At 40.5% G+C, this 22095-nt stretch overlaps 1 protein-coding gene across 1 annotated transcript in view; it reads left to right on the top strand.

The window, feature by feature from the left end:
- The window catches only part of LOC124776006 (UDP-glucosyltransferase 2-like), a 66280-nt gene that overhangs the window by 35203 nt on the left and 8982 nt on the right, over positions 1–22095 (top strand). Inside the window, exons 2-3 of the mRNA XM_047250848.1 lie at positions 2059–2240; positions 8288–8747. Of these exons, the coding sequence (XP_047106804.1) occupies positions 2059–2240; positions 8288–8747 (642 nt within the window). The remainder of the gene's footprint in view (positions 1–2058; positions 2241–8287; positions 8748–22095) is intronic.

Below are 22095 nucleotides of genomic sequence, written 5' to 3'. Positions count from 1 at the left end.
TTAGAAATATGTACTGAGTTATATAATTTATAAAATTTCTGAAAATATCGCGGAGAGACCGCTGCAAGAGACATTACAAGGTGTAGGCACAAGTGATGTAGGAGGCGGGTCAGAGGCCATTGTAACGAGAGGAGTGCCGCAACAAACTGTAAGTAGAAGCATGGCAAAAGAAAAAACACAGTAACAACGCGCCTCTGAAGGAATAGAGAGAAATATTAGGACGCGCTGTGACGGAGCAGCTAGAGCGAAGGCAGAGTTGGTTCTGGAATCCTCATATCCAGGTGTGTGTTAGCTACTGTGGGAGTCAGCAAGGACACTAACACGGAAGGAGAGAAGTAGCGATCGCCGATGGCAGGATCCAAAATCATCTGTAGACAACACTTCGAGATTAGTTGATCACATTATTTCTAAAAAGAAAAGAAACGTAACTTCTTCCGGTGCCTCCTAAAGAGAAGTACTTTACTCCCTATTACTGCTCTCAGGGCACCGGCTCAGTAATGTCTCCTGTTACTCAGTACTGATGCTCTCGAAGTCTGCGACCGAACTTGGGGCTGATCAGCGGCGGGCGGCTGGTTAAATCAGCTTTTATAGGGGGCGCTGAAGTCTCTCTTGCTGGTGGTATCGCGCTACCCGTTCTTTACAACGGCCTGCGGTCAGCGCCCTTTATTGCCATTTCGCGGTGCTGCGCTGGTAGTTGTGCAGTCGATGCCTTAGGAATCAACAATAAGAGCAGTCTTATTTCGGCTAGCAAACGTAATTTTACGTACTCCATCCCTCCATTATCCCACGATTCACAGAAATAACAACAGATTGTGTGCCACAGGGTAACATTAACATTTTCACACTGAATTTCTATATCACCAGCATGTTTCCGATGCAGATGCACTTCTGCGTTTTGTACACTCTATTCAGATATTAATCTACTCGTTAGGCGTAATCGAATTCGCAGTTTCAAGCAATACCTAGAGACTTGGCAGCTCTAACACTGCTTCTGTATGGTCCATTGTCGGCAGTCAGGAATACTCTTTTTCATATTCTTTCAGCAGCTGTTTATTATTCGTACATGGAGTGGCAGGCATGTCAGGGACAACCAGTAACACTCAGTATGAAAGAATAAATAATAATGAAAAGGATATCAGATAGGAATGTTACCTGTAAGCGTACTTAACCTTTACATTACGTTTTGCTATACTTTTCCTAAAAAAATTGTGAACAGTAGCATCGTACAAATGGCTCAAATGGCTCTGACCACTATGGGACTTAACTTCTGAGGTCATCAGTTCCCCAGCACTTACAACTGCTTAAACCTAACTAACCTAAGGACATCACACACACCAATGCCCGAGGCAGGATTCGAACCTGCGACCGCAGCGGTCGCACGGTTCCAGACTGAAGCGCCAAGAACCGCTCGGCCACACCGGCCGGCCTGCATCGTACACATGGGGCCTTCTTGATTGTCGGTGGGAAAAACGGAATTACATAATTAATTTTTTATTGAGATTGAGTGATACTGAAACACTAGAAGTTACTATTTATTTGCAGGAAGACTTTACCGATATCCACACTCCATTCGAATGGGCTGTGCATACACGAAACTAGAATCGACCAAACATTACAGATTGGTAAAGAATTTAAAGATAATATAGTATGAACACACCTTTGTCGATTACTGAATTGTACTTGTGAAATGTTGGAGCTATTGCCTAAAATCATTGTGACATGAAATAAAACTCCACAGAAATTATACAGAGTGGTAACTATGAAGATATCATTGATTCCATGTGGTCTGTCAAAACGCTGATCATATAACTGTTTTGTGTACTTAGGTAACAAGTAGACCCCAGTCAGCAGAGATGTTAGTCCACCAAAATTATTCATTGTATCTTGGAATCAATTACACCAAATGCCAGAAGAAATGCTTGTCCAGATCATATTATTGGGAGAAGAAATAATTTTTTTAAGACACCAACCTTTTTTATTCTTGCAGATCAATATCATAACGATACATCTAAATATCATTTAGGTGGAATGACTGAGTCTGTTGCATTCGCATTTCAGATATCTCACGAGAACTATACCGAGATTGACTTGTCAGTAGCTTACAGACCCATAAGAGGTGACTATGATTTTGTGAAGATATACGAAGAACCACCAATAAAGTCGATGAACATCATGCAGGGCATTGTCGGGTATTCGGCTGAGGTGCAGCCAAATGAGACTTCGGTGCAGAGTTTCATAAGGTAGACGAATTATTTTATACGTAATTACTGTATTGTTTAATTTTCTGTACTTCAGTGCTACGCTGAAAACTTTGTTTGCAAGCCACTGCCAGATAAATGTTGACACATGTATCTTGAACAGAAACTAATACAATAGTATTGAAATTATCTACTTGCCGGCCGGGGTGGCCGAGCGGTTGCAGGCGCTACATTCTGGAACGCCGCTACCGCTACGGTTGCAGGTTCGAATCCTGCCTCGGGCATGGATGTGTGTGATGTCCTTAAGTTAGTTAGGTTTAATTAGTCCTAAGTTCTAGGGGACTGATGACCTTAGACGTTAAGTCCCATAGTGCTCAGAGCCATTTGAACCATTTTTGAAATCATACTTGCTTTGATAACTGCTCTTTCAATTAAGTACTGTTAAACATTCAGGTAACTCTGTTATCTTTACATAATTATTATCATAATTATAATTATTGGAAACCATTTTGAGTTTAACATTTGTGTATAAAAGTCTTTTGCAGACTGGTTGTTTATTTCGCAGATAATAATGACGAAACCTAGCACCTTGCAACTGATTTTTATTTTATATTTATCTTGCAGATAAGAACAATATCGTCAAGTGAATGTTTATTTTGTTTTGAACCAAATATGTTTCACCTATTAATACCTAGTATCATCACTGTTTTTCATTTCTTTATTATTTTGATGCGTCAGTAGGTTCTTCTGTAGGCACTGACTGCACATAGTACTGGTTTCCGAATGATTGTATGTTTCATTTACACATTGCGCTACATATAACCTCCAGACACTTCATGACCTGATGCTATCGATAAATTACAAAACATGGTTGTTGTTGTTGTGGTCTTCAGTCCAGAGACTAGTTTGATGCGGCTATCCCTGCTACTACATCCTGTGCAAGCTTCTTCATCTCTGAGCAACTACTGCAACCTACATCCTAGTGATTCTGCTTAATGTACTCATCTCTTGGTCTACCTCTACTATTTGTACCATCCACAAACCTTCCAATACTAAATTGGTGATCCCTTGATGCCTCAAAACGTGCTCTGCCAACTGGTCCCTTCTTTTAGTCAGGATGTGCCACAATTTCCTCTTCTCCCCAATTCTATTCAATACTTCGTCATTAGTTACGTGATCTACCCATCTAATCTTCTGCATTCTTTTGTAGCACAACATTTCGAAAACGTCTATTCTATTCTTGTCCAAACTATTTATCGTCCATGTTTCAGTTCCATACGTGGCTACACTCCATGCAAATACTTTCAGAAACGACCTCCTGACATTTAAATCTATAGTCGATGTTAACAAAATTCTCTTCTTCAGAAATTCTTTTCTTGCTATTGCTAGTTTACATTTTATATCCTCACTGCTTCGACAATCATCAGATATTTTGCTCCCCAAGTAGCAGAACTCATCTACTACTTTAACTGTCTCATTTCATAATCTAATTCCCTTAGTATCACCTGATTTAATTACACTACATTCCATTATCCTCGTTTGGCTTATGTTGATGTACTTCTTATATCCTCCTTTCAAAACACTGTCCATTCCGTTCAGCTGCTCTTCCAGGTCCTTTGCTGTCTCTGACAGAATTACAATGTAATCGGCGAACCTCTAAATTTTTATTTCTTCTCCGTGGATTTTAATTCCTACTCCAAATTTTTCTTTTGTTTTCTTTCCTGCTTGCTCAATATACAGATTGAATAACATCGGGGATAGGCTACAATCCTGTCTCACTCCCTTCCCAACCACTGCTTCCTTTTCATGTCCCTCGACTCTTATAACTGGCATTTGGTTTCTGTACAAATTGTAAATAGCCTTTCGCTCCCTGTATTTCACCCCTGCCACCTTCAGAATTTTAAAGAGTGTGTTCCAGTCAACATTGTCAAAAGCTTTCTCCAAGTCTACATATGCTAGAAACGTAGGTTTTCCTTTCCTTAATCTATGTTCTAAGATAAATCGTAGGATCAGTATTGCCTCGCGTGTTCCATTTCTACGGAATCCAAACTGATTCTCCCCGAGTTCGGCTTCTACCAGTTTTTCCATTCGTCTGTAAAGAATTCGTGTTAGTATTTTGCAGCCATGACTTTTTAAACTGCGAGTTCGGTAATTTTCACACCTACCGACACCTGCTGTTTTTGGAATTGGAATTATTATATTCTTCTTGAAGTCTGAGGGTATTTTGCCTCATACATTTTGCTCACCAGATGGTAGAGGATTGTCATGACTGGCTCTCCCAAGGATATCAGTAGCTCTAATCGAATGTTGTCTATTCCCGGGGCCTTTTTTTGACCTAGTCTTTCAATTCTTCACGCAGTGTCGTGTCTCCCATCTCATCCTCATCTACATCCTCTTTCATTTCGATAGTATTGCCCTCAAGTACGTCGCCCTTGTAAAGACCCTCTATATAATGCTTTCCCGCCTTTGCTTAGGGCTGGTTTTCCATCTGAGCTGTTAATGTTGATATAGGTGTTTCTCTTTTCTCCAAAGGTCTCTTTAATTTTCCTGTAGGCCGTATCTATCATATCCCTAGTGATATATGCGTCTACCTTCTTACATTTGTCCTCTAGCCATACTTGCTTAGCCATTTTTAAGACGTTCGTATTCCTTTTCGCTTGCTTCATTTACTGCATTTTTATATTTTGTCCTTTCATCTATTAAATTCAATATCTCTTCTGTTACCCAAGGATTTCTACTAGCCCTCGTCATTTTACCTACTTGATCCTGTGGCCTCCACTATTTCATCTCTCAAAGTTAGTTCTACTATATTTTTTTTCCTGTATTTGTCAGATGTTCCCTAAAGCTGTCTCTGAAACTCTCTACAACCTCTGGTTCTTTCAGTTTATCCAGGTCTCATCTGTTTAAATTCCTACCTTTTTGCAGTTTCTTCAGTTTTAATCTACAGTTCACAACCAATAAATTCTGGTCGGAGTCCACATCTGCCCCTTGAAATTTCTTTCAATTTAAAACCTGGTTCCTAAATCTCTGTCTTACCATTATATAATCTAACTTCCATATATATATATATATATATATATATATATATATATATATATATATATATATATGTATAACCTTCTTTCATGATTCTTAAACCAGGCGCTAGCTATGATTAAGTTATGATCTGCGCAAAATTCTACCAGATGGCTTCCTCTTTCATTCCTTACCCCTAGTCCATACTCACCTACTACTTCTATCCCTTTTCCTGCTGCTGAATTCCAGTCCCCCATGAGTATTAAATTTTCATCTCCCTTAACTATCTGATTAATTTTTTTAATCACACTATACATTTCTGCAATCTCTTCATATCTGCGGAGCTAGTTGGCATATGAAATTGTATTACTTTGGTAGGCGTGTGCTTCGTGTCTATCTTGGCTACAATAATGCGTTCACTATGCTGTTCGTAGTAGCTTATCCGAGCTCCTAGTATTTTTTTATTCGTTGTTAAACCTACTCCTGTATTACCCCTATTTGATTTTGTATTTATAACCCTGTATTCACCTGACCAGAGGTCTTGTTACTCCTGCCACCGAACTTCATTACTTCCAACTATATCCAACTTTAACCTATCCATTTCCCTTTTTAAATTTTCTATCCTACCTACCCGATAAAGGGATCTGACATTCCACGATCCGATCCGTACAAGACCAGAATTCTTTTTTCTAAAACGATGTCCTCCTGAGTGGACCCCGCCCAGAGATCCGAATGGGGGACTATTTTGCCTCCGGAATATTTTACCTAAGAGGATGCCATCATCATTTAACCACACAGTAAAGCTGCGTGCCATCGGGAAAAATTACGGCTGTAGTTTCCCCTTGCTTTCAGCTGGTCCCAGTACCAGCGCAGGAAGGCTATTTTGGTTAATGTTGCAAGACCAGATCAGTCAATCACCCAAACTGTTGCCCCTGCAACTACTGAAAAGGCTGCTGCTCCTCTTCAGGAACCACACGTTTGTCTGGCCTCTCAACAGATTCCCCTCAATTGTGGTTGCACCTACGGTACGGCTATCTGTGTCGCTGAGGCATGTAAGCCTACCCACCAACGGCAAGGTCCATGGTTCATGGGGGAGGAGAACATGGTTACAGGACTGATTATGGAAGTGTATTGGCTGCACCACATTGAATACAACTAACGTTGGGTGCTCAATTTGTCTCCCTTCACAGTTACTACAAAACTACCTGTCATCTTCCTGCTCTTTTGTAGTTTCCCCTGTCAGGGAAGGACGCAATATTTAGTTCAGCCGCAGTTTGTGTAGACTTTTAGTCAGCCTCCCATATCATAGCGCTGCAGGAGTGGGTTGGAGGTTGTCTACTCGTCACGCGCATTATGGAACTGCATGTGTTATCTACTGTCGTTTAGCACCACCAAATCTCGGACTTCAGCATGTTGTGGAGCGAGTATGGAAATACACTGACGGAAAAAATTCGCACTACCAAAAGAAGTTGTGTGACATAAATGTAGCTACTGTGCATGGCTGCTGGCTGCGATTGTCAATGTATGGTCGCAAGAAGACCAGCCTGAACATGCCCAAGTGGCTCTACAGAGAGGGTGTGTTCGGTGTATGTCTCTGGTGCATCGTACTGCGTCTGCAGCAGAGATCTGGGCGCTAGTTGGTATCAGAGTGACACAACGAACTGTTACAAATCAGTTACTTCAAGGACAGCTCCGTGCTAGATGCCCAGTAGCGTGCATTCCACTGACCTCAAACTACCGCCATTTGCGACGTCTGTGGTGTCAAGCGAGAACTCATTGGAGGGCAGGCTGTAGGTCTGCTGTGTTTTCTGATAAACTCAGTCTGCCTTGGTTCCAGTGACGGCCACGTGTTGGCCTGGGCCTGGGCCTGTAACCACTGTGTTTGTGTGCTAAACAAGCTGGAGCTACATCTGGAGGTGTGGTCTGGGATACGATTTAGTATGATAGCACGAGCACTCTCGTGTTTATCCCGAGCACCCTGACTGCAATACTGTAAGTCAATTTGACGATTACATCTATTGTGCTGCCGTTCATGAACAGCTTTTCAGTGGTGTTTTCAACAGGATGACGCTCGCCCACATACCACTGTTGTAGAATGTCGACATGTTGACTTGAACTACTCGATTACCGGACTAGTCTCCAGTCGAACACAATGGGACGCTTTTGGGCGACATCTCCAGTGTGTTTCACAAACAGCATTAACCATCCCTGTATTGACCGTCCAAGGGTAACAGGCATGGCACTTCATCCCACAAACTGACATCCGTCACCTACACAACAAAATGGATGCACGTCTGCACTTTTGCATTCGACATTCTGGCGGTTATACCGGTTGTTAATGTACCAGCATTTCACATGTGCATTGGCTGATATCGCGCTTACATTAAACTGTGATCTTACAATGTTACTCAGTTAAGTATGTGCTCCCGACATTTCTATACTCTAGGTTTATTATTTTTTGTTGCTGCGATTTTTTTCTGTTAGTGTATAATGGGTCAGACCCAATAAATTCCCACCTTCCACATAGCAGGCTGAAATGTAGAAAACCTGTTTTGGAACTCAGCGTTCTCCACCAGTCTGCTTCTTGGCATACAGAAGAATGCTAGAGACCTTTTTGACACCGTCTGGTCGACAGCGCCTGAGGATTCATAAGGACAGAATCATACAGCATATAGGTATGCAGCTGCCAAGGAAAACATGGAACCGCCTTAACCACTTCAATACCAAGCACAAAGGCTGAAAAACATGCCTTTATAAATTGGTGACCATACACAGTCCTGAACGAGACTCTGGTGCAATGGAAGAAACACTAGATCACATTATCCAAGAGTGCCGAATAAGAAGACGTGAAGAATACTGGTACATGGAGGTCTCTCCTACGACTCTTGCAAAGTTGAATTTGTGGTTATAGATCTACGATGAAACTATGAAATTCTCTTACCATAATTTTATACTAGTCTATTGATATTTTCGTATTTTTGATCTATTTCATTTTTCTGTTTTACATGTGTCACCTTTTCCTGTAGTTCTGCCAAATACTAAAGAAATAAAATAAATATTCTTCTTACTTCTAGGTCTGGCGAACCGTATGACCTTGAGATCCTGGAGGGCTTCATCTACGTGTGTTATTATGGACTCATACACAAAATGGGCTCGCCTCCTGTTGTGAAGCTTCTGACTCTGACGGCACCCTCGTCCGTCTACTACAACTTCGGAAGCGCAATTAACCCTGCCTTCATGCCGGATATGTGGCTCGGGTACTCAGACCGTATGAATTTCTGGCAGCGACTGTACAACACGTACTTCTATTTAAGGCTGATGCACATGTGGTTCTGTAAGGAGATGCCATTTCAAGAAGCACTTATGAGGAAACACTTTGGTCCAGATCCTCCGTCTGTGTACGAAGCAGACAGGAACGTCAGTCTCCTCATAACCACCAACCACTTCGTCATGGAATATCCTCACCCGCACCTGCCCAACATCATAGATATCACCGGAATCCACGTTGCCACAGAACAGAAGCCTCTGTCAAAGGTAGTACTATTCATATTCTTTCGTAATGGTTTGGGCCGCTGATGCAAACATTGCTAAGTATTACTTGAACAGTAGGTATGGGAATCACTGATAAAACGTAAGCAAGAAGATAAGCATGTGGTCTTTGCAGTTAATTGTTAGTTAATTTGTACTTGCTTACATTTTCTATCGGTTTCTTTACGTATCTTTCTCTTACACATGCTGCGGCTGACATAATTTGCGATCAGCTGCTTTACAAATTATGTTTCGTTTTTCATTTCACGATAATTTCATAAACAATTTTGACTGTATTTAACACACTGAGCCGTGCATGGCTCGTGTTCCCACCATCATGTATTTTGCACCCTGTTTTTAACGTGCATCCACCTCACTACGTTAATTTAAATTACTACTGTCACAAAGTTTCTGCTTTGCCTGACCGTGAGCGACGTTAGCAGCGCGTATCGATGTATCCCATCTTGTAGCATCTTTGCTCGATTGCTATTACTTCCCACTCTTTGTCTGTCGTGAGCCAGTTCAGGTTTTGGAGTTCGGGTCAGGCGTTCGGGCTGCCAGTCAGTTGGAACGCGTCTGGAGCGCTGTCCGGACCTGTCAGTCGGGGAGTTGCAATGCGGCACTATAGTACAATTGTTTTATCTTGGCGGCTCGCGCATGCCCGCCCAGACGCGGGAGATTGCTGCGTTGCCAGTTGCACACGACGCACGCGCCTTCACTGATGGACGGTATATTCAAGTCCTAATGTTTTTGTTAGTCCACAGTTTTGTTTAATGTATTTTGTCTATTTCCTTTTGATTGATTGAAGTGTTTTAAAATAAAGCCAAACGCGTCCGGTGTAAATTAAACTTTTATTACAGTCGCGAAAGACGGAATATTTCTCAATATTACATACGACACCTATGTGGTACTTAAATTAAATGAGATATTGTTATACAGTAAATTTTATATGAAATTTAGGTATCTTGTCCACATTTCATTCTCAACATTGTGGCAACTAAAATCGACCATACAGAAAGTATACGCTATGAACTTTTACCTCTGCAAACTCTTCAAAATTTCGTGCAATGGTTTACTACATTTAATACTACACAATAACTGCGTTGAACATCGAAACAAAATTAAGTCATTTATGGGGGGAAGGTATCAGTCCAAAAAATGTGTAAAAATCAAATTTTTGGGCCAAATCGTTTTTGTTAAATCGAATGATAAGTGTGTCAAAGCAGTCTGAACACCATGTGTCTGCACAGGCGAGCAGTGCAGCGCGGAATGCGGGGAGCACGTGTCTGCAGCAGCGAAAGGGTTAATGAAGAGACGAAGCACTAGAAATTTCAAAAAATTGAATTCAAACGAATAAAATTCGTGAAGTAAGACCCTTCCATATTGTTTTTAAATAAAGAAAATATTCAGCATTGCACAAGGTTTGAACTCTTCACCTTTCGCTTACTAACCCAATGCCTTAACCATTACGCTAACGCAGCTCATCAAACAATATGTCTCCATAAGGAGTCTAACATGTCACGCAGAATACTGACAAACACTGTTGGTATGACTATGAATTACTCACACTTCGTCGAAGTACAATAGGAAATAAACAATTACCTCTGTTCTTTATTGCGAAAAAACGGTTAGTGAGATTGATACAAACACCTTTCCTTGCTATCGCCTGAATTAGGAGTCTTATTGCTTGTTTGGTTTAATTAATTAATAGAATATGAAACAATTGGTATAAAGAATGCTTTTTCCAAACTATCTATAACAGAATGTCTGCTATCAAGACATTGCTTTTGCTCTATTACTTTATTTATGACTGAACGTTTCTAAAACTGAAGACACTCGTCCGTGCTCTGCTCTGCAGTCGAGATCTGGCAACGTCGTTCTCTGATCATTGGCTGACTGTGTTTTGTGACGTCAGTTGCGCAGAACGAACCTAAACTCGGCCGCCAACATAAATAACTCGCACTTTAGTGCAGTCAGGTTGGAGCAGCCGTGAGGTCTGCGTCGACGTGACTCGCCCGACCGTTGCCGCCAAGCATCACTTGAGGATCGTCGGTCGGTCGTCCTACCGGACGACGCGTTTTGGCTCTCCGATTGTTCATGAGTCGGCTCTCTCTGTGTGTGTGTGTGTGTGTGTGTGTGTGTGTGTGTGTGTGGGAGGGGGGGGGGGGAGGGGTGGGCGCGCGCGCGCGTGCGCGCTTCGACTCCCGATTGTCTTCGTGCGTGTATACCTATCATTCAGGTCTTCGGGCAAGTGTTTGTCTGGTTGTGTGTGTAGTTGGTGTTATTTCCACTGATGACTGTTCGAACTGTTGTCGGCATTCTGAGAAGAGTTGGTCAGTTGTTATCTCGGCGCGGTGCAGTCGGCTGGGTCCGTTGGCAGCCCCTGCGCAGTGTCGGAGCCTTTGTTGAGCCGTCCGATGGCTACGAGCTTCGTGGGCTCACCGACCAAGGACGTCGAAGTTGAGTGGTGTTTTAAGTACCAAGCCACGTCCATTTATGTTGTGTGGTTCGTTTCGGTGGTTTGCTGTTGGGTAGGTTTTCCTGTGAGCCACACGGAGTGTTTGTATTACTGAAATTTAGCCGCCATGCGGTGGAATTCACTGTATTGGTTGACCGTATTTCAGATTCAAATGTACCAGCGGAATTTTCTACCTAGTGGCCGTTTGTGTCCCGGTTACCTGCCTTGGCCATTAACGTAATTTCAGACAGTGTCCTTTCCTCACCTGTTGTCACTGTCCAACATAGTAATTTTGACAGCTAATACATACTCCATTGTGGATTATCACTTTTGTAACCTTTCCTATTTGAGTTCTCATGTACTGATTGATAGGAAGCAAGTCTTTGTGTTGGTCGGACCGTGGCTGTCCCCTGGTTGGGTTCCAACGGATCAAGTGTAGTTGAGCTCACCACCTATCTCGCCTAAGTCAACGAGGGCAGACCGACCTCTCTGGAGGCGTCTGAGTGCCGTTGTGTTTATTCTCTTTATCACCGGTGTTTAATTATGTTTTCAGCTACTTAAAATTTAAGGCTTATGGTTATTTTTTCTTTTTTTCTTACAAATTTTGCAGAAGTAATTGTGGGCTTTCAGTCTTGCAACCTTATCCTTAAAATTATCTTTCAAGCTTAAACATTGCGGCCTTCGGCCTTTAATAGATTATGGTAATATATTTTAAAATTTAGAAACTTAATTGTGGCCTTCAGCCATTGGTACTGCACCTTGCATATGTTTGTTCTATCTACTTTGCTGTGATGTTTCTTTAATTATTTTATTGCTGTCTTAATTGGGTTTTTATCTTGTTGATTCGTTAAGATTTCTTGTTTGGAGACCTTTAGCCGTGAAGGAGTTGCATTCGGTAAAGGTCCGGTTATTTGCCGCTTTGGTTGTAAAAGTGTTATTAAATTACAATTAGAAGGTGAAACTGACCACAACCTTATTTGGCCATCTCCACCATCCTAATTACCTGTTCTGCCCAGCGGGTTTAGTAGGCGTATCACACACTAACAAAAATCGTGAAACCAAAGAAACATATAAATTTCAAAATTGCATATACAGAATGAATCCGAGCTGCACTGACAAAATTTCAGAGGTTGTTCAGGGATCCTGTCCGAATATTTTGGTAATATGCAAATTGTATTCTTTCTTGCTGATTATAGGGTGGTTAGATTTCTTTTATTTTCTTAACATTATTTATCACTGTAATTGTATTAAAGTGAAAACATCTGTACAAAAGTGCTGACGACGACGGAATGCGCTACGTGTTATAAGTAGAATATGTGAGGTGGTCTTGGGCCACAGTTGAAGTGGCTCCCGCTAATCACCGCTGCAGCTGTTAAGCAGGCAACGGTGACAGTAACCATAAACAAACAGGCAGTCTGAATTGCTGATCTACAACTGTTATCGACTGGGAGAGCGCAATTAATTTGTATCTTACACATAACACCTAAAACATGAATGTGGATTCGCAAATTAAGTGCCAGAACTATATTTCCATGTCTAAATTGTCTGTACTATTTAGCTAAATACATATTTATATTGGCATTCGAATCTTTGGCTTACCTGAGGTAATGTAATCAGTGATACAGCACAGTATTCGACATGAGCAGTTCTTAGTGAAGTATAAAACAGAGAGTAAGATGAAATTTACTGTCAGTGCAATACAATGTATGATATAAATGTTTTTGATAAACAATACAGAGGTGGGATGTTATGCAATATGTGAGTGTATGATCAGGTATTTTTGATGAGTAATACAGATTATTTCGATACTCTTGAACGTGGTGTAAAATTCAGATCGTTCTCAGATACTTTTGTACATGACGTCGTAATGGCCACTAACATAAGTAGATTAGTTTCGGAGCCTTGGAGCTTTTTGTATTTTCCACTAGCACAACACGACTAGTTCAGCCATGAAGTATTTTTTGCATTTCCCACTACCACCATGTTGGTTTTCGAAACTGTTGCCAGTGGCATTTTTCGTTTTTCAAATTCCCTCAGCACCATCGTCCATTTTTGAATTTCGTGTTGCAGCCATCTTGCATCTTTTGGTGACTGCAACGACGATTAGCGGCAACCGCTTTAAAAGTGGTACAAAGGCCCCGTCGTCATTCTACTGTAATGTTTAGAAATACACCTCTGCTGCTCACTCACAATACTTACAGTTGACAAATATTGTGGACACTTTAATATTTTCCGTCGCGCTTGCGTTCACTACTGCTCGATTCTGTTGAAATGTTCCTTAATGTGAATTACTAAGGGACTAAACTGCTGAGGTCATCGGTCCCTAGACTTACACACTACTTAAACTAACTTATGCTAAGAACAACACACACCCCCATGCCCGAGGGAGGACTCTAACCTCCGGCGGGAGGGGCCGCTCGATTCTGTCTTGAATTTGATTTACCAGCAGTATGGTTGTACGTTAACAGTGAGACACTGCAGCATAAATAGGATTACTGTCATTGTGGTGTACTGAGATACCTTACAAGAAGAGTTTTGTTTCAGGTGGTACCAGAAACGCCGTGTTCGTTCGTCCACAGCAGGAACATTTCTGCGCTCAAACCAATCACGCTGCCCACGAGAATCACGCTGCCCACGAGAATCACGCTGTCCACGAGAATCACGCTGCCCACGAGAATCACGCTGCCCACGAGAATCACGCTGCCCACGAGAATCACGCTGCCCACGAGAATCACGCCCCCCCCCCCCCCTCCGATCGGTAGCTCCATCAGGAAGAGAGAAGTGCGCTTAAGCAGCCGTGCACGAACAGAAGCTCTCAGCCCCTAGTTAACAGTCCGAGTCTTCCTACGGAGTTCCTGCAGAACGTGCGTCATGTCTTCGTTTTCAAGTTGTCATGTGAGACAGAAACAGTGGCCGGTAGAGAGGCAGTGGTTAGTCGTCAGTAGAAACAGAACAGTAGATAGATGTATTGTGTATGGATAGAGATTTAAATGAATACTATATTATTTATTTATGTATAATATCCAGCTGCACTCCTATGTAAGCTGTTTATATTTTACCTCATTCACTATGACCCCATTTCAGCAAATGGCCATCGTCAGGTGCTCTGTAAATACATAGATAAGCGATGGTCTTAATACAATGGTTTTGTAACTATGATCTGAAAATTTATAATATATCATTAGGTGTTTTACCTTACACGTAACATCGTTGCTGTCAAGTCCTGTCTGTTTTGGAATTATTACTTTCTCCCAGGTGTAGAGTGGAGACGTATATCAGATATTTTTTGTTTTCCAGTTGGATGACAGTGGGTCAGCGATGTTACATGTTTACATGGTTACCATTATAAATATTGTTTTTTTTCCATTTAGGTTTGTTTCTAATTATGTTTTTGCTTGAAGTTATAGTTTTATTTTACTTTTTAATTTTTCGTAATAATTGTTGTTGTCTATGATTTATGTTGTTGTCCTGTCTCTGTTTAACACTACTCATGTTATCGCTGTTACTATGGATATGTGTTGTTTAAGAGTCACTGATATTATTGTTCTACCCGTTTTCCCGATTTGTAATGTGAATAAAGTTTTCTATATGCTTTTTGTGCCTTAGGCTGGTTTGTTCGTTCATTAAATTTGTTGGGTTTCTGTTGTTGTTTTGTTGTTGCGGTCTTCAGTCCTGAGACTGGTTTGATGCAGCTCTCCATGCTACTCTATACTGTGCAAGCTTCATCATCTCTCAGTACCTACCACAACCTACATCTTTCTGAATCTGCTTATTGTATTCATCTCTTGGTCTCCCTCTACGATTTTTACCCTCCACGCTGCCCTCCAATACTAAATTGGTGATCCTTTGATGCCTCAGAACATGTCCTACCAACCGATCCCTTCTTCTAGTCAATTTGTGCCACAAACTTCTCTTCTCCCCAGTCCTATTCAATAATTCCTCGTTAGTTATGTGATCTACCCATCTAATCTTCAGCATTCTTCTGTAGCACCACATTTCGAAGGCTTCTATTCTCTTCTTGCCCAAACTATTTATCGTCCACGTTTCACTTCCATACATGGCTACACTCCATACAAATACTTTCAGAAACGACTTCCTGACACTTAAATCTATACTCGATGTTAACAAATTTCTCTTCTTCAGAAACGTTTTCCTTGCCATTGCCAGTCTAAATTTTATATCCTCTCTACTTCGACCATCATCAGTTATCTTGCTCCCCAAATAGCAAAACTCCTTTACTACTTTAAGTGTTTCATTGCCTAATCTAATTCCCTCAGCATCACCCGACTTAATTCGACTATGTTCCATTATCCTCATTTTGCTTTTGTTGATGTTCATCTTATATCCTCCTTTCAAGACACTATCCATTCCGTTCAACTGCTCTTCCAAGTCCTTTGCTGTCTCTGACAAAATTACAATGTCATCGGCGAACCTTGAAGTTTTTATTTCTTCTCCATGCATTTTAATACCTACTCCGAATTTTTCTTTTGTTTCCTTCACTGCTTGCTCAATATACAGATTGAACAACATCGGGGAGAGGCTACAACCCTGTCTCACTCCCTTCCCAAGCACTGCTTCCCTTTCACGTCCCTCGACTCTTATAACTGCCATCTAGTTTCTGTACAAATTGTAAATAACCTTTCGCTCCCTGTATCTTACTCCTGCCACCTTCAGAATTTGAAAGAGAATATTCCAGTCAACATTGTGAAAAGCTTTAAGTCTACAAATACTATAAACGTAGGTTTGCCTTTCCTTAATGTAGCTTCTAAGATAAGTCGTAGGGTCAGTATTGCCTCACGTGTTCCGATATTTCTATGTATGTGAATATATATTTCCTCAAGGATGTTCAACAGTGTTCCCTTTTGCGTAATATGGAGGATTTCTAGTGCTTCCTTTATGTGTTTTACATAGTGTTTTTCTTCTGCTTATAAATGTTTAAAAAATGTAGATGAGTTGTTTTCACTTTCTCTGGTGTGCTCTTTAAATATAATTTTGAAGTTTGTACCAGTTTACCCTATGTAGAATTTTTGACATGTGTTACACGAAATTTTGTAAATGCCGGGATTGTTGTGTATGGGAGTTTTCGAGATGCCTTTGTGAATTTTGTGTTTGAGGCTGTGTGTGTTTTGAAGTGCAAATGCGATGTCGGATTTGTTGAATAATTTGTTAATTTTGTTCGATATGTTTCCTAGATAGGTCGTGGTTGTGTATTTTGTTTTCTTTTTCGTTGTTTGTATGCTTAGTGTTATTTCTTTATGTATATTGTGCCTTTGATGTTGTTTTATTGTGGTATAATTGTGTTACAATTTTGGGGTCATAATCGTTTTGCTGGGCTATGTATTCTAACATTTTTATTTCCCTCTGGATTGCTTCGTCCTCTAGTGGTAAGGTTATTAATCTTTTCAGCATTGTGTGGAAGAATGCGAGTTCGTGGGCTTTTGGATGACATGAGCGTGCATTGATAATACATTCTGTTATGGTAGGTTTCCTGTAAATTTGGAAGCAATGTTTGCTGTTAGTGTTCTTAATAGTTAGGTCGAGGAAGATCATTGTTTTGTTAGTTTCGTGTTCTATGGTGAATTTCATTTTGGGGTATAATTGATTCAGTGCTTTATGTATTTCGTCTATGTCAGATAAGTTACCTTGTATAAGCATTAAAGTGTCGACTACATATCTGTAACAGTATATGATTTTTTGATTAGTTGTGTTTTTTGTTTAAAAATATTTTTCTTCCAAGTTGTTAAGGAATATGTCATCTATGGTTCCAGCAATAATACATCCCATTGCGACTCCATCTTTCTGTGTATATATTTTATTATCAGACTCGAAGTAATTTTGGTGTAAGACAAGTTTCGTTAGTTGCAAAATTCCTGTAGTGCCTTGTACTGTGATTTTTGTGTACTTGAGTAGGTTTTGTTCTATGATATCGATTGTTTCCTGGATTGGGATGTTGGTGTATAGCTTAGTAATGTCAAAAGATAAAAATCTTACATTTGGGGGTATTTTTATTTCCTTGATTTTTTTAGCTACTGTTTTAGAATTCCTTATTGTATATTTTTTGTTGCATGTCTAAAATTTATTGAGGAGGTTGTTTAGTTTCTTGCCTATGTAATATGTGGGACTGTTAACATGGTCTATTACAGGGCATATAGGAACGAATTGTTTATGTATCTTAGGGTGTCCACGGATCTTTGTTGTGCAGGGGTTCAAGGGTATACATGTTCCATTTTCATATTCTACAAGTATTGTATGGCATGCTTTTATGGTTTTCTTGGTTTGGGCTACAAATTTGTTTGTGGGTTTTCTATTGATTTGTGTGATACCATTGCTTCCAAAGAAATCATTAACTTCTTGTATGTAATCATTTTTGTTGATGATAACTAGACTATTGCCTTTATCTGACTTAATTGCTAGGGAATTGTTATTCGTAAATTTTTTATTAATTTGGCATAGTGTTTTGTTATAGCTTTTCCTGATTTTGAGCTCTCTTTCTGTTGGTTTTGCTATTTTGATAGTAATTTCATTCTGTTGTTTTATGGGTAAGTTTGCAAAGTCTAGCGCTACTTTTGCAGATGCTATTAGTTTCTTTTGTACACTATTGTGGAATCTAGATTCGATAGTATACTTTAATTCTTTATCCAATAATTTTTGTCCTTGGTCATTGAAAGTAATTTCAGTCATGTTGATGGTTTTTTTATGAAAATTAAAAGATCAGATCATAGTTGCAAAACCATTATATTAAGACCATAGCTTATCTATATATGTAGAGAGCACCTGACGATGGCAATTTGCTGAAATGGGCTGATTGTGAATGAGATAAAATATAAACAACTTACATAGCAGTGTAGCTGGATGTTATTCATAAATAATCATGTCATTAAAAGACATATTTTGCACTGCGGGCCCCAAAGAGCAAAAGTTATGAGTACTATTAGTTTGGGACTGTTCTTCGTATAGTTTTCCTCCTACTTTACTCCAGAGAACTTTATTTAGTTTTTCTTCATGGAACTATAGTCAACGCAAGACAAATACATTACACCTACATTCTACAGTTACTGTAACTAGCGTTACCAATGTTGATTAATATGTTTTACTATTCAGTATTCCACGTTACTTTCACTATGTGTGTGCTGCCCTAGAACTCATGCTTCCATTCTACCAGGTTCACCTTTATTAGTTTTAGCGGCAACGAGATTTTCATCAAAATGGCCGCTCTCAGTCCACAACAATTACTACGCAGTATACTATGTGTATCTCGTGTATGGGTTCACTGAATGTAATGGAAGAGCGGAACAATGTCTCTACTGCTGTGCTGTTCCCATAGCAACACAAACCACAGTACGGTACCAGCTCATTTGAGGGTTGTTGCATTACTCTGCATTTTGTGTTATGCGTTTTGGTGATTGCATATTACTAGTATTTTCTCTGTTGTGAAGGTATTTTCACTAAAACGAAGTCAACTGTGGTAACAAATAGAATAAATCGTAATTAAATTATTACTCCGTTCCAAGCCACGGGAAATAAAGCGCCCTTACACAAAAAAAACCTCAGAAAATAGAGATGAACAAGCTTCAGAATTTTGTCTGTGGAGTTTGGATTTACTCTACATCTATGTTAGATTAACGCACATCATGATGTGCATATCATTTGGAACTACCATTCACAACACCGAGTTCCCAGGAAAATCATGAAAGGAGACAAATTGTTGAGCATTACACTACCTATCAACCGAACCTCTCTCTGATGATAGTAAGTAAACAAATCCATTTGTGATTACTCTTAGAAAGGAAGCAAGGAGAATAATTAAATACATGTGAACACCTCATGAAGTAACAGCAATTCTACATTACATTTAGATCATGAAGGTAATCTTAACATCAGAGATACTTACAATGTCTGCCAAGAAAAGTTAGGCATGAAAAAGATGTGGTCAGATGTAACTCTGTACTCTTACACCATCATCGAACATGTACATGATTACAGTTGCAGTTCCCTGTAGCAGGTCTGATGACAGCACGATATGTTGAGTGATCACTGTGAATGACACTGAGATGCTGCATACTCGTCTGAGGCAGTATTATCAGCACCTGAAAGAGTTTGAACAGTGTTTCATTGTGGCTCTTCATTTCGACAACTGGCCGAATCACGCAGTATCCAGATTTGTGGGGCATTCAGTTACAACGGTGTCCTGACGATGTGCTGCATGGGAATGTGAGGGCAGGCATTCTGGTTGTTAATGTTCTGGCCGACTTCATCTGACTACCACAAGGGGGATCGTAGCATTGTGCACCAAACACATTTTAACCCCTTCATTTTCTCTCCTGGCATTTGGGAACAAGTAGGGGATGCCCTGCGTCGTTCTGTGTCATCCCACACGACTGCCTAGAGACTAGCACGATGCGGACTCGGGAATTACCACTCATGAGTAGCCGAACATTAATACTACATCATGAAAGACGTGAATGGGAAGCATGGACTGTTGATAATGGCGTCACATTGTGTTCAGCGATGAACTGTGGGTCTGCACCACCTCTGATGAGCATCATTGTCGAATATGACAGGAAACTCGGGAAACATCCAATTTTTCCTATGTTTTTCACGTCATGCCTTGAGGTAGTTCTGATTGAGGATACTTTGGCAGCACAGTGGTCATCACAGTCATCCTGCACCCCCATGTATTACCTCTTATGCAACAGGATCATGGTGACATTTTCTAATGGGACAGTGCTCGTCCATTCAAGGCATCTGTCCTTCAAGAGATGTGTCGCTGTGAACTGTCTGCATGACGTTTAGGCACTCTTCAGGCCAGCAGTCCCCAAGATCTGACCCTGACAGAAATTGTGTCGGACCAACTCAGATGCCAACACCATTTCAGTGCTAGTATCCAGGATATCAGTGCCCAGTTACAGCAGTTGTGGCCCAGCTTGCTCAGATGATTATACAACGGCTTGATGACTCCAGTTTGTTCAGTGCCTCCGACGATTACTTATACCAATTTCGTTTTCTGATGCATATTGAGTACCACGATCACTTGCTTATATATTACATATCTTCAGATTCAGTTTTAAACTCGTCTGGTTGAACTGTATCTAGATGGGGCGTAGGTAAATTTCCATTATTGGAACAGTCAATACCTGTTGTTGTTGTTGTGGTCTTCAGTCCTGAGACTGGTTTGATGCAGCTCTCCATGCTACTCTATCCTGTGCAAGCTTTTTCATCCCCCAGTACCTACTGCAACCTACATCCTTCTGAATCTGCTTAGTGTATTCATCTCTAGGTCTCCCTCTACGATTTTTACCCTCCACGCTGCCCTCCAATACTAAAATGGTGATCCCTTGATGCCTCAGAACATGTCCTACCAACCGATCCCTTCTTCTGGTCAAGTTGTGCCACAAACTTCTCTTCTCCCCAATCCTATTCAATACTTCCTCATTAGTTATGTCATCTACCCATCTAATCTTCAGCATTCTTCTGTAGCACCACATTTCGAAAGCTTCTATTCTCTTCTTGTCCAAACTATTTATCGTCCACGTTTCACTTCCATACATGGCTACACTCCATACGAATACTTTCAGAAATGACTTCCTGACACTTAAATCAATACTAGATGTTAACAAATTTCTCTTCTTCAGAAACGCTTTCCTTGCCATTGCCAGCCTACATTTGATATCCTCTCTACTTCGACCATCATCAGTTATTTTGCTCCCCAAATAGCAAAACTCCTTTACTACTTTAAGTGCATCATTTCCTAATCTAATTCCCTCAGCATCACCCGACTTAATTAGACTACATTCCATTATCCTTGTTTTGCTTTTGTTGATGTTCATCTTATATCCTCCTTTCAAGACACTGTCCATTCCATTCAACTGCTCTTCCAAGTCCTTTGCTATCTCTGACAGAATTACAATGTCATCGGCGAACCTCAAAGTTTTTATTTCTTCTCCATGAATTTTAATACCTACTCCAAATTTTTCTTTTGTTTCCTTTACTGCTTGCTCAATATACAGATTGAACAACATCGGGGAGGGGCTACAACCCTGTCTTACTCCCTTCCCAACCACTGCTTCCCTTTCATGTCCCTCGACTCTTACAGCTGCCATCTGGTTTCTGTACAAATTGTAAATAGCCTTTCGCTCCCTGTATTTTACCCCTGCCACCTTCAGAATTTGAAAGAGAGTATTCCAGTCAACATTGTCAAAAGCTTTCTCTAAGTCTACAAATGCAGTCTATACCTATATTTGAATTATACGATACATGTGATCTCATATAAGCAATTGAGGCTTACTAGGCAGATGTTCTGACGACTGAGCCATCTGGACACTGTGATCATTGCAGTTGCACGGATTGCACTAGCACATCTACCGTCAGACCCAAAGTCTCAACTTATTTGGACACTTCTAATGAGTGCCATTTGCCCATGATCTCCATTACTCGCGGCAGTTCGCCGGTTCCTATGCGTATTCTAGTCTGCACTGAAGAGATCATTGGGTGTCTGACCTTAATTTTATGTATATATGGCAACTGTCGATTTGGACAAATCCGAAGGAAAAGAGATGACTTGCTCTCAATGTTTGTAATTTATTTGAGCATTGAAACAAATATTAGTGGAGAAGAAACAATATAATGCATTTCCCACAGCGAAAATATTTAATAATTATTTTATGATTAGTTTTCTAATATTTTAGTATACACACATACATACCGATGACACGTGGTCCTTATTATTATTCGATATACTTGCCCACACATGCACTATTTACAAATAAATACCCATCCACTGTCAATCATCCATGTAAATAGTATTAGAACAAAAATGTTCTGACCCCATCCATGCAGATGAACTGTTTGTCATGGTGGCACCACCGACCAACTTTCAGTTGCTATATAGTGTGCACA

Source organism: Schistocerca piceifrons, chromosome 2, assembly GCF_021461385.2.
Source record: "Schistocerca piceifrons isolate TAMUIC-IGC-003096 chromosome 2, iqSchPice1.1, whole genome shotgun sequence".
In the NCBI taxonomy this organism is placed as follows: Eukaryota; Metazoa; Arthropoda; class Insecta; order Orthoptera; family Acrididae; genus Schistocerca; species Schistocerca piceifrons.
This window is presented reverse-complemented; position numbering and strand designations above follow the sequence as displayed.